The sequence below is a fragment of the Palaemon carinicauda genome, chromosome 7 (genome assembly GCF_036898095.1).
Source record: "Palaemon carinicauda isolate YSFRI2023 chromosome 7, ASM3689809v2, whole genome shotgun sequence".
Classification (NCBI taxonomy): domain Eukaryota; kingdom Metazoa; phylum Arthropoda; class Malacostraca; order Decapoda; family Palaemonidae; genus Palaemon; species Palaemon carinicauda.
Genome location: NC_090731.1, coordinates 11,584,884 through 11,598,238, shown reverse-complemented (window position 1 = coordinate 11,598,238; position 13,355 = coordinate 11,584,884). Strand labels below are relative to the sequence as shown.

The following is a 13,355-nucleotide window of genomic DNA, read 5'->3' as shown; positions in this document are numbered from 1 at the left end:
GTTTCTTATATTAGGTGGTAAGTAGCCTACAATTGCTTTAGCGAAGATAAACTACAAGAGAAAAGGAAATATATGACCCTACTTTCATTTTCAAGATTCATCTCTTGAGATTATAGTAGACTCATCTTGGTTTATTGATTAGGCATAATTATAAGTATGGATTTGTAGTGAAAAATCTAGTATAAAAAATGAAAGTCTACAACTAGACAAAATACATCATATGTACCATATGAAAAGGAAGGGGTTATACCATATATTTATGGATCGACGAATTTATTTTCCAATATACCACAGCAGGAAATTACATGTTTTAAAGGTCAATCATAAGCGGCAGAGGTAAGAGACAGGACAAAGTCTTAGAGATCGGCCATATATACATATGATCAGCACCCAACTCTGCTCCACCCAAGCTAGGACCAGAGAATGACTGCTGAAGACTGCAAGGTAGCCCTACAGGCTCCTGCAAAACCCCCATCCATAGCTCACCACTATAAAGGTGAAGAATACTTGAAATTCTATAGAATAATTGATGGTAACTATCACACGTTCTAGAGTGAAGCCCTGGCAGAAATAATAGAGGATCTTAAAGGAAGATGTCAGTGTTCTTCAAGAATTTATATGAAATCTTTTACCTACTAAAGGAATGGAAGAAACCATAAAGACTACAGACAGGGAGCTACCTTGTAGAATTAGGTTTCTTTGTATATGTATATCCAAACTTGCACCACAAAAAGTTTCAAGGTATATGTATGGTCTTCCTGATTCTGTCCAAAGACTTCAATTTTTAAAGGCAGGTTCTGCCATTTAAATTTAATCTTGAATAATTTCCACATGGATATGCCGTTATTTTTATTGGGAATTCCATAAACCTTAGGGGCATAAATGTTGAGATATCATAGACATAGAAAATCTAAGAGAACACATTTGCCTAGCTGCTCTTTGTCATCTTAAATACAATTTGACATAATGTATATCACATCTCATTACAGTTAATTTGACAAAACCAATTTATTCCACCCTAAATTCAAACAAATATATTTTAACAGGAAACTCCATGAATTCACAAATATTACCGAGTTATTATTATCTTTCCCGCAGGTCTTGTTGCAATGGTTAGTATAAAATTATTCTTCTAACTTAAAGAAGTATAATCAGAAAAGTTTTTGTCATCAGAACAGGACTTCAATTGTTAGAGTTACAGTAATTTATGCATAAAACAAAAGATTATTCTCAATAAAATAGACGATAAGATTGGCAAACTCACCTTACTTAGTTGCTGTTGAAGAGCAGCATTAGATCGGGCTTCTTTTTTCTTAATTTGGAATTCGCTACATGTCATTCCTATAAATTGACACAGAATCTGAAAGAAAAAAATAGTACTCATAAATAATATAATAAGAGAATACAATAACAGTTTTTACAGATAGTTACTGGTCCCAACACTATCAGGAGGCAGGGTTAATAGTAATCATTACCATAAAGAAAATTTCACATCTTAACTATAAAATATTTCCATCCCATAGCCACATTTCATGGTTGGAAATAAAAAAACACTTTTCTCTTCCTATTGTATCAGTGAGAAAATTTGTCAACTAAAGTGTGGACCGCTGTCTAAACATAGTTGAAAGACACAGGTTCCAAAGAATACCTGGATGCTAACAAACTGTCCAAGTTAAGCACCAGTGACCTATACCACGTGGAACTTTACTCTTCTCACAACCATAAACGAAGAAATCACTTCTTTAACATATTCTCAGACTGAAAGACAAAATTCTCCACTTTACCGATTAATTACATCCAATGGTGCCATCACTAGACCTAAGGGACACTATTCATCAAAATGATATTTGCAGTCTCCTAAATAATGAAATGCAAACACAAGGGTTTCTCTACAGTGCTGCTGCAACAAATTTGTCTTGAGACAAATTCTTTGCAAAGCTGTGGGAGGTAGTCATTCCTATGTTGCATGCCTTTAAAAAAAAAACCATCTAGTTGTCTGTAGACATTTAGAGCACCCCTGAAAATACTATTAGCTGAAAATATAAGCCTACATGTTGAAAAACTGAGGTCACCATGGATCTCTAGCCTTTAATTGTAGTGGTAAATGATAATTCCTTCTCATTCCTGATAAACCTAAAAAAAAATTCAGAATACTGTCCATTGATTTTTAGTTGCCAACTTTTTTTTTTGCTTTACACCATGAAAAATAATGGAATCATTGTACAGTAGTTGATACAAACTGTTAGTATAGGCATCCTAGATAATATAACTGATAACCTAGAGGACTTGGAAAACCTATTAGTTTTAAGGAGATGGTTGAGTCTCCAAACGGTAACCTGAAGCACATGAAAATTTTGAAGCACATGCAAGATGACATAATGAGGCTGTCTAAAAAAAAATGTCATTAATGGGAGTTGGAGATACCTGAAATAGAAGTGGCCACAGACCAGTGAACCAATTTCTTGAAGACAAGAATGGGGCTATTAGCATCATCCTGACATTTTCTGGCCTCCAAAATTTCCTAATTACTGCATGAATTAATTCCAATAGATGAAAACTGTAAACGTACAAATCTGACAACTCCTAAAGCATTGCATCCACTACCCACTCCTGAGGGTCTGAAACTGGAGACCAATAAATCTGAAGTATCTAATTGAGAGATGTAGCAAACATATCTATCACTCTTTATATAGGGATATCTTTTCAGCACGAGTTGGCACCAGCCATTAAAATCTTTAACAAGGTAGACAGGAGGAGAGCGCAGGCGAGAAGCCCCGGCCCCCCAACTGTCAGAAGCTCCGCACTTTTTACCTTTTGGCTCAGGTGGGAAGTTTAGCTTAAAGGACGAAGCTCCGCGCTTTTTACCTTTTGGTTCAGGTGGGAAGTTTAGCTTAAAGGACAAAGGTTTGCACGGCTAGGAAAGGTACAAATTAATTTTAAAATTTAATTGTTCCTATGCGTAAATAAACATTCTCTCCTTTAAATAGGGAGACTCACTGATTGGAGGTTGGAAGTCCCCCTAGAACTGAACTGATTGGTTCTTTTTTTTTCCCCCTAGAAATTTCCTCAATCTATCTGGTCCTGTACGGGAGCAAAGGTGATGATTCCAGCAACATGCTATCTATCATAGGGATGAATTGGCTTATCTATAGCATCTGGCCTGTCCAAGAAGATTGGTACGTGGTCAAAGGAAGGATCCCGTTCCCCAAAGGGGATAGTAGTCCACAATAATATACCTGGCATATGACAATCAACAAGTTGGTATATGCTCCACCATCCTTTCCCTCGTCTAGGGAGAATGAGGGAGATACTTCTCTAGATTCTAAAGAATGGAGCTTAAAAGTGTAGTTAATAAGCATGAAGTCAAATCAAGCAAGTAACACCGCTTCGCCCACTTTGCCCCCAAAAGAGGGTAAAAAAAAATTAAGAAGAGCCAGTCATTCTACCTCATTTTAGACTGACATCTACGGTATACAGATAATGCAGAGGACTGCGAAAAACCTAAGATTCTGAGAATGTGTTGGATAGTCTCCATTCAGTTAGATCAGCATGGATGCATTTAAATGAATCACATTTGAAATTGGTTGTCTGAACAATCCCCTCGTGGCTATTACAGTCATTTTGCTGTTTGCAGACCTTGAACTTATTCTCCACCTGTTAAAACATGCCAAGCAATGGAAATGTCTAAAGTTTCAGATATGACCAGTTTGTAACAAGACATCTGCCTTCTATGATTAGGAATGCTGAACAGCCAGACAAATCACATCAATCTTTTACCCAGAAGCATTGCAAGCATATCTATGTTTGGGTGACCCCACCATTTTCAAATTTCTAGACATACTGATGGATGTAGCGACCATTTGTTTGAAAGAACTTGACTCTTCCTGCTTAGCTGATTTGATAAGACGTTGAATTTTCCAGGGTAAACTGAGGCAGAAGGCTTATTCCTCTCAAATTTGTCCAAGCTCACAGCATCTCCCCTATCTGGTTAAGAGGAGGGTGACCTAGTGCTCCCTTGGCTCCAAATGTAGGCTAGTGATGTTAACTGTCTTTTAACACCACTACAGTCTTCCCAACCAATGGTGGTTCCTGGTTCTGAAGCTCGAGTGTTACTAGAAGAATTACAATGTTCTTATTATCAAAGGATAATAAATATCCTAAAACTAATTATTGTCTTATTTTCTATTTATTTTAAAGATGTTATTCAATTGTTTTTCGATTGTTTACTTACTACGTATGGGAACTGATGTGTATGAGACTTGTTAATGTAAGTGAGGTACTAATACCTAAATTTACCATGTAAGAAAAGAGCTTGTGCTGTGCTAAGGGCCAAACCTGTAAGCGACAAACACACAGCTATTCAAATATGATGCGATCAAAGATTTAGTAAATCTTTAACACAATTAAAAATTCTGCGAATTGCCATACCAACAACATAACAAAGAACTGTTAAAAGGCACCTATTAGATCGAGAGGGGAGATAAAACATCCTGACTACCATCACAGAACATAAGGGCTAAGCGGTTGTTTAGAGGCATTTACTTTATTAAGAGGAGGGATATAGGGATCCAAGCTACCATCTCAGTCGTCTGCCTCACAAATTCTAGGTGTCTAAAAGAGCGGCAGGAAATGCAGGAGTGCCTATCATAAAAAAGATTTCAAGGTTCTACAAGAGGATCCCAAATCTAGCAGGTGTCATGTACCATCAGAACTCTTACTGAATAGTGAACTGTAACCACTAGTTGCCACTTTAGGAGATAGGCTAGGGTTTTAAACAGCAAGTTAGGCGTGAAATATTAACTTGAATCGAAAACTTAGCAGCTTCTGTAAAATAAATTAACAACATTAAATTCTTAATAAGATCAAGACTAACAAAGCTAAACTCATAATGCTGTAGAAAAGACATAGGTTGGAGTGGCATTATCGTCATATTTCCCGGTATAATCAAGCAGCCTAAAATGAGCTGCCAACGCAAGAGCCCATGTCCAACCTACATGTGGGGCAATCTTTATCACATTCTAACTAGCCTAGCTTTGTACGGTAAACATGTAAACTATAAACCAGTTTTCATTTATGCTTTGAACTTTAATCTGATAACAAAACATACTTTGATCACTCAAAAACTATTCGTATACACAATACAGCAGCGATTGCTAACAAATCAGAAGACATACATTATTATTAGATAACTAATATACATACAGTTTACTGTCAAATAAACAAAATACCTGACTGAGAAACTATATCTACAGTCTAGTGGATTCAGGTATCCCCCAAAGCAACTACAGTACTTCATCAATTTTTTTACATCTTAAATAGGTGCTAAAATACTGGACATAACTGTTCTCTTTCTTAATCACAAAACACACATAGGCTGCTAGGGCTTCAGGAAACCCCACTGAAACATTAGCATCAAAACAGATCAGATAATCAAAAATTAAATTAAAAAATCCTGAAGGTCTGCAAATTTCCCTTCTATAACAGAGAAATTGGCCCTATTACAGAATCTTCAAAGTTAATTACTGTTTTTCAAGAATACTTCCTATATGATTACCCAAAAACAGCGTTACTTGTAAACCATCCAGCAACGTCATGTATATACATTTTCGTTTACTAGCAGTAATGATGGGTTCAAGGCAGGAAAGTAAATTGAAATCTATATCAAGATTTGGTAACTGATTAGTCTTAAACAAGGCAAAACATCTTTAAGGTATAGAAGGTTACTATACGTAAACTAGAACTACCAGCCTTTCTTTTCAATTGAGATAACAATGAAATGATTCTATCCATAATGATAAGGGAGAATTAAGGGGTGTACATAATCTAGTAAGTAGCTGTGTCCAAATGCTTTGAAGAAAAGGCAGCAACAGAACTTACCTAAAGAACTTATTAGGGTATTTTTAAGTAATATGGAAGTGTAAGTTTTACAAGGGAGACAATTCATCACATTCAGGGTCTTCCTCTCTTACTTCCTTTCCCATTTGTTTACGGCTGATAAGGAGGCTTCGGCGCATTTGTTAGTAAGACTCATTTTGGCAGTGTAAGTACTAGCGCTTACATATACCCCGGTAAAGTTAACCCGTGATTAGTAAGTGGCCGAGCTTCCAAACGAATTAATTGAGTACCACCCAAAACATGATGCAATCAAACAATTTTAGCTGAAATTCCATCAGCAACTTTAAAGAGATTAGATAATCATACAATATGAAACGGCATCCACAGATGAAATACGATGTTCCTTAAAAGTGCTTACTTTAGCTAGTGGAGGGATATTAGGATCTATAGTCCATTTCTTTTATCAAGGCAGATTTGCACCGACTCGCAGCGTTGCCCTTTTAGCTCGGAAAAGTTTCCTGATCGCTGATTGGTTAGAATTATCTCGTCCAACCAATCAGCGATCGGGAAACTTTTCCGAGCTAAAAGGGCACCGCTGCGAGTCGGTGCAAATCTGCATCGCTAAAAGAAATTGACTATAGATGGCGTTCTGCTTCACAATCTAGTTGTCTAAAAAAGCGACAAGGATGCGGAAATGCAAGGGTTTAGCAGCAGAAAGATTTAAAGTAATTACAAATTTGAGGTTTTGTGACAGGATCTCAACTGTAAGGAGCAGTTAACAATCAGAACCTTTACTGGATGGATCACTACATCCACTATACCTGACTGTAGAAGTCAGGTTTTTTGGGTTAGCTTCCGGGTAGGTAAGACCAAAATTACCACCTTCAAAGGCTTAACAAAGGAAGCTACGAGCTTTTGAACCTCATTACTATAAAAAACTGGCTGGTTAAATGTGTATTAGAGAACTGTCCTGGCATGTCATAATCGTCATCTCCTCTATCAACAACTGGATTTCTTCTTGAACTACAAGCAAGATTCATTTGTGCTTTGAACCCGAAACATACTTTCCATGAGATGAACAGCAAGGCATTAGCACTCCTCAAAATGGTTATTTAAATCACAGTACTATCCCTGTGCTGTAATTGCTAAAAAGTCCCGAAGGAGACAACTTAAAACACAATAGAACTTATCAAAATCTAATAGAGGTGTCAAACCAATGGAAATGAAAGACTGAAATTACGAATAGCCCTTGGCGCATCTCTGCTTCACTTCTTGCCATTAACCACTAGTGTCTCATTATTTTAATAGAGGCATGTGTCTATTGAAAGAAAAGAAAATGGGAATTTTTTTTTTTCAATTTTAGGGATAAATTTTAATAAACCAAGATGCTGGAAGTGAATCAATATGAACAACAAGGGTTCAAACAAATAAAATACATGAAAAACACAGAAGGCATTTGAAAATACATGACGTCTAATGGCGTTCAAAGACTTAATATGAATAAATATGGACCCTCCTGTAGTTTTGTACTTATAAGTGATAATTGGAAAATAACTATGGATTTCAGTAATGAGGAGTCAAAACCTCACCTTGTTTTCAATATCCACTTCATGCGATGCAGATCCATCATTGATGATAGCTGTGAGTTTCCAATTACCATTAACAGCTTCAAGCTTTGATATGAGAGTCATAATAAAACCCTTCACAATGCACTCCTGAAAAAGCAAGCACATGTTAAAAGCCAAGCTATAAGGGTTACCATAATTCTGTACATATGCAAACAAAAATATTTAGCACTCAATCTGCCACATTTGATAAGGAAATCCTTCCTGTCCGACTCCTTCCTTTGTTGGGAAATTACAATCTATGTACCTCTTTTTGTAGTTAATTTACGAAAGGTCTATTTTAATATTGTTACTTTTCTGAAAATGGTATTTTAATTATTCATTACTTCTCCTGTAATTTATTTATTTCCTTTCCTCACTAGGCTATTTTTCCCTGTTGGAGCTCCTGACCTTATACCATCCTACTTTTCCCAATAAAGTTGTAGCTTAGGTAATAATAATAATAATAATAATAATAATAATAATAATAATAATAATAATAATAATAATAATAATAAACCTGGAAACTATTTAACTTTTTCAAGAACAACTGTAACAAAATCACAAATTTTAAGAATAATTTGTATTTTTCCTACCTATACAAACTTGGGTCTTAAATAGGAGTAGGATCTCAGTGAAAATTGATTGGCCATTAAAATCTAACAAGCTAGTTATAACTAACGGCAGATGGCAGAGAACCCCACCCACCAGTCAGTCAGTCAGCCAGACACTTCGACCACACTCGGTGTGGGTAAGTGCAGTGTTGCCATTGTAGCCGTATAGAATTTCTGTAAGTGCTTCGTTGTGTTTTCAAGCAACACTTATTTCCTTCAAAGTTGACTCATAGGATGAGGGCATTCGATTCTAAATTTTGATGCATAATAAAATAAAAATAAAAATATTGTATTCTGTACTTATTTTAGTTATGGTAATTTGTCTTTCATTATCAAAGCTTAAATACCAGAATTTAAAGTAATATTTTAAAGTGCGTTTTTTTACAAAAAATGTAGTCGTAGTCAGCATGACCACAGGGAGTTACCAGATGTTGCTATTTGACTACATTTTGAGAAAAAAAAAGGAAAAAAAAAAAAAAAACAGCACTATTGCTTAAAGGCTGAGAATTGCGGGGTGGTTGAGGCAAGAAGTGTAACTTAAAAGAACTCAGGTTCATATAATTGGGAAATATACAAATTACTTTTATAAAACCTTCATTCTTAAATAGGAGACCCATCCTTTGGAGGAAGGAAGTCCCTATGAACCAAATTACTGGTTGGCTCGACTTTCCCGTCAAGTTGTTAGAGCACCTGGTCCTGTGCAGGAGCAAGTAAGATAACTCCTACCAACCTCTTAACAGTCTAGTCATAATGATATATTAGGTTATGCCCCTACCAAGAATAAATGGTACTCAGTCACAGAACCTATAATCTTGCATGGGATATATTGTCCGAATGTAATCGTAGCTATTGTAAGAAATCGGTTTGAAAACATTCGATCTATTCTCCACCTTATTTGGAGGAATGGGGGAAGATACTTCTTAACAGATCCTACTGTAAAGATAGGTTCTTGGTTATAAAGCTCGCCTGTATCTGACATCCAGATCACCTCAGCGGCCACAACTGCTGCACCCCCCTGAGAAGGGAGAAAGAAAAGCAGCAGTCCAGTCTTTCTACCTTTCCTACTAGACTTACACCAAAACCGCTACCTTAGATGAGATGTATATTGTCTCGTGAGAGCTAGGATGCCTAAATAACCTGTTGAGCAGCCTCCACTGGACCAAGGGTACAGGTACCCAAACCAGTAATGGGTACACTCTCACAGGAAGTGTGAAGTAAACGATGTCTTGAGATATCAGACTCCAGTTCTAATACCTGAGACACAGACAGGTCTTCCCGAGTGCTAAGAAAAATCTGATACAGTATCCTGAGTTCATGAACCCTTACCAAAGAAGTTGTGATATTGGGTATCTCTCTTGTTATCCAACAGGGGCTAAGAAAAGTTTTTGGAGCTCAGGAGTGAAGCACTGAGCCATCATGATAACATGGCAGAGCATCAGCAAGACAGATAAGTCAGTCCCTCTGATCCCTCCTAAACACTTCCTGAGAAGATATTGAGAAAGACTCGAACCAAGTATTATGGGTAACTGAAGCTTGGTTACAAACTCAGGAACAAATGAAAGAAGAGTCCTCTTTCCATCCTTCGGAATGGCTAGTGACAAACGAGATGTTAAAAGTTCCCCCTACTCAGTTCACCAAAGCCAAGATTAGCCAAATATCCATATACAGATTCAGATCTTTGTCTAATGACCTCATACGCTTGTGTAGGACATCCATAAGAGACATGAGAACACGAGTCACATCACACTCCACGCACCGAGGTGCTGGGGTGGGCGCAGCTGCTCAAAGCTCTTCATTAGCATAGACAACTCAAAAGATTGTCCCATACCTCCTGCTCCACCAGAACAATATGGGATGGGAGATTACTAGTAGTCTACCAGTCAGTTACTCTTCAGATACTATACAAACAATTTCTGGAGAAGACACCTTTGGGGAACTTAGTTTCTCTAACAAGGAAAGATGTCCCAGAAGATATCGCCACAGTTACATCAAGAGTCCTCCCTTGAACAAGAATGGTTGTGATAAAAGGAGATTAGTCAATCTTGAACCTGAAGCAATTACCAGTCATTGAGATGCTTCATCAGACATATCTTGTTTGAGTGGGGCCAAGCCTACACAAGAGTGAACACTTACGTGAACAATTAGGGAGAGGTGGACAAAGCCCAGGACTTTGAACTGGTACACTTCTTCACCTAGGATGAAGTAGAGATATTTTTGTCCTTCAGATCTACCAAAAGTTTGAAGTCTTCCTCTTTTAAGGCAGACATTAACAGCACTTGTCATTTCCTTTCTGAACGAAGTTTGTTGAACAAAGGTGTTTAGCAGTGAGAGGTCGGTGAGAAGGTTAATGATTGGTCTCCAGTTCCTGGCAAAGAGAGAGTCGACTGTAGAACCAAGAAGAACCATCTCAAATGCCTTCAAGAACATTCTTCTCCTCCATTGCTTTTACTTCGGCCATCAAGGTCAGAGCTCCTGCCAACTTTGAAGGGAAACTCTGGAATGCCTTGTGAATGCAAGTCAGGGGAGGTCAATGACCTTTTGAAGATCAGGCAACATCTATCCCAAAGGACTTCTACAATCCACTGCTCTACTCCTTGTTGCTGTTACTTAGCCCAATGGCAAGAAACACCTTCCCCAGCTCGTGACAGCTGGAGGAGGGGCTGCCAACTTCAGCGACTCCTTTCCCTACCGCCTGTCCTGCACTGGCCAGGCTAGGCACTCCTAAGACGAAAAAGTAGCTGAGGGTTCCAATCAAGCTTTATAGGCAAGTAGAGCCTCATTCGAAGCCAACCCTGACAGTGTAACAGAGAACAAAGATCTCGCTGCAGCTGCCTTTGAAGGGCCTGGACCTTTGTAGGTAACCATACAATGGATAAGGGAGTCGTGGCTAACCTTCCTCTTCTCCCCCGTTTGTCTTTTGAGGAAGACATAGCTTCCAACACAAGGAGATTCCCCTGCCCAACCTGTCCAGAGAACTGGGAAAAAACTTAATCCCTCCTAGTAAGAACTCAGTTGGCTCACTTGTCTGTAAAGAAGGTCACCACCTTAATACCGGACGAACCCAACTTGCTGCACTTTGCCAAGATCTCAGGATCTTACAAATCCCAAGTGATGGTAAAGTAGGCAACTGCACCAGACCAATGGTTGACCAGGAAGCCACCTTGAGGCAGGCCATAAATGAGGATTTCATGGTAGCAGACTAAAGGGCTGAAGAGACTGTGCTTTCTGCCCTGAATCTTTTCACAAGCAATCCCTCCACCAGGAGTTAATAACCTCGTTGTCTTAGTGATATACGTCACAGTGCCTGACCACTGCCATGATCACCAACTCGGAGGCCGAGAAGAATGTGCTTTTTCATATGAGTCTCTCCAAGGGCACTATTTCCTTAGGTCAAACTCCTTTTTGGCAGTTTACAAGGATGAACTTCCAGCGTTTTGAGTGCAGCAATCACCTCGCACAATACCAAAGTTGAAAAAGCTTGCCGATGTAGATAAGAGTTCTCCCTGCTCCTGAAGCATACTCTCTGGAACAAGAGTATACCCAGAAGATACAGGGATCTGCAAACTTGATGAGAACAAAGTACTAACTAGTCTCTCTGTCATTGTCTCAGGTGTTGCCAAGAATTACACCAGAGAAGACTTAGCTTTTCTACTCTTCAAAGAATATGCCCAGCCATTAAGGGAGGTCAAGATCTACATTCAGCAGATGGGGATAACTGTGAATAATCTTGCCCCTAAAAGCACAGAGTGAATATGTATATATCTCCGGTTTTGTCATAAACCAGTTAGTGTCCATCCTTTCACCACCATGCAAATTCTTGAAAAGATTAAACAGTTTTAGATAGGACACAACAATGTCTGTTTTCGTCGCAGGTAAAGTAAAAAGTCTTTGACTTATTGTTAACTACCTCATTAACAATTTCAACAGCTGCTTCAACGCCGTTGAAAACACTCCCTATTTTAATGAAAGAAAGGTTTGCATATGCATAGAAACAACTATTGATTCTGGAATTAAAGTCCAGTCTCTTTATAATCATATTTAAAAAGAGTCCTATTTACAATAATGCAAAAATCTTCATATGAAGAATAGCAAATTAAATATAATCAAATGATTTATTAATCTTTCTTCTATTATTGAATACTACTATATGCTTCATTCATTAATTCAAATACGTACTTTAAAAAAGCAATTACATAAGTTAAGACAAATACAATAAAAATAGACTGACTACTAGAATACCTGCACTTGAGTATGAGTTTCTGGTAGACAATAGAGATATGTGAAAGGATCTTTCCTCACAAGAAGGCTCACAGACTCCTTCTGATCCATCTTCATACGTTTGAAGTCTCTACCATTAGCTGCACTTAACTTATTCGTACCATTATCTCCTTCAAATGGCTTTGTAAACGGCTTTGTAAACTCATTGTCCCTTTCATCAGAGTTTAATAAGTCCTTGTTTTGTGTGTTACCAGGTGGATTATTCTCCTGATTCACAGGAGTTTTAGTTAGGAAACTTGTAAGCCTTGGCTGTTTGGCTGCGAGCGAGTTTGAGTTCCTGGATGTGGACGATGTTAATGCATTACTTTTACTAAATTTTTGAGGGGCAACAGCTCCAACAGGTGTGACCTTTTTGGTCACAGGCAAATTATTTGGGTTTCCAAACAATGGCAAAGGTCTGGAAGACTTTGGATTATTAACACTGACAGAACTAGTTGAAGGTTTAGTTGTGGCTGACGATAGACCAGTGTCAGATCTTCTTAGCTGAGTAGATGACACCTGCACTGATTTCTGTTGGATTGAACTCTCGGCACTCAGTAATAGTTCATCGTCAAAGTCATCGTTGAAAAAGTCTTCACAGACTTCCATATCCAAGTCGGAATTCTCCCAAGATGTGTTGTCTACACTTACATTTGATCTGTTGTTACTTAGACTTATATTATTATTTGCCTTTTTATTACTAAGTACACTGTTATTTTGCATATTCTTACTGTTAAGAATCTGCACACTTTCAGATTCACTAGATTGTCTATTACTATAACTGCTACTAGATATAGAACTACTCGCTTCAGATTCTATTTGATTCAGAGCAGCTTCTAAATCAGGATCAAGGAAATCGTCATCTAAGTCATCCATTATTGGGGGTGGCGGTGGTGCTGATACAACATTCTGTAAGAGATAACAAAAGATTCACATACAGTACCTTGACTAGAATTTTGAACACATGCCCCATAAGCAAAAGACAAAAAAAGTAATAGATAGATGAAATTGAGTGATATAGAGAAAGCTAATTTGCTACTAAATA

The 13,355-nt window shown here is 37.8% G+C and overlaps 1 protein-coding gene across 3 annotated transcripts in view; it reads right to left on the bottom strand.

The window, feature by feature from the left end:
* LOC137643848 (recQ-mediated genome instability protein 1-like) overlaps nucleotides 1-13,355 on the bottom strand; it is a 301,889-nt gene that overhangs the window by 17,923 nt on the left and 270,611 nt on the right. For all 3 annotated transcript variants that reach the window (XM_068376572.1, XM_068376574.1, XM_068376571.1), the window contains exons 7-9: nucleotides 12,293-13,219; nucleotides 7,425-7,550; nucleotides 1,265-1,360 (exon numbers count right to left, since the gene is read on the bottom strand). In XM_068376572.1, coding sequence (XP_068232673.1) covers nucleotides 1,265-1,360; nucleotides 7,425-7,550; nucleotides 12,293-13,219 — 1,149 coding nt within the window. The remainder of the gene's footprint in view (nucleotides 1-1,264; nucleotides 1,361-7,424; nucleotides 7,551-12,292; nucleotides 13,220-13,355) is intronic.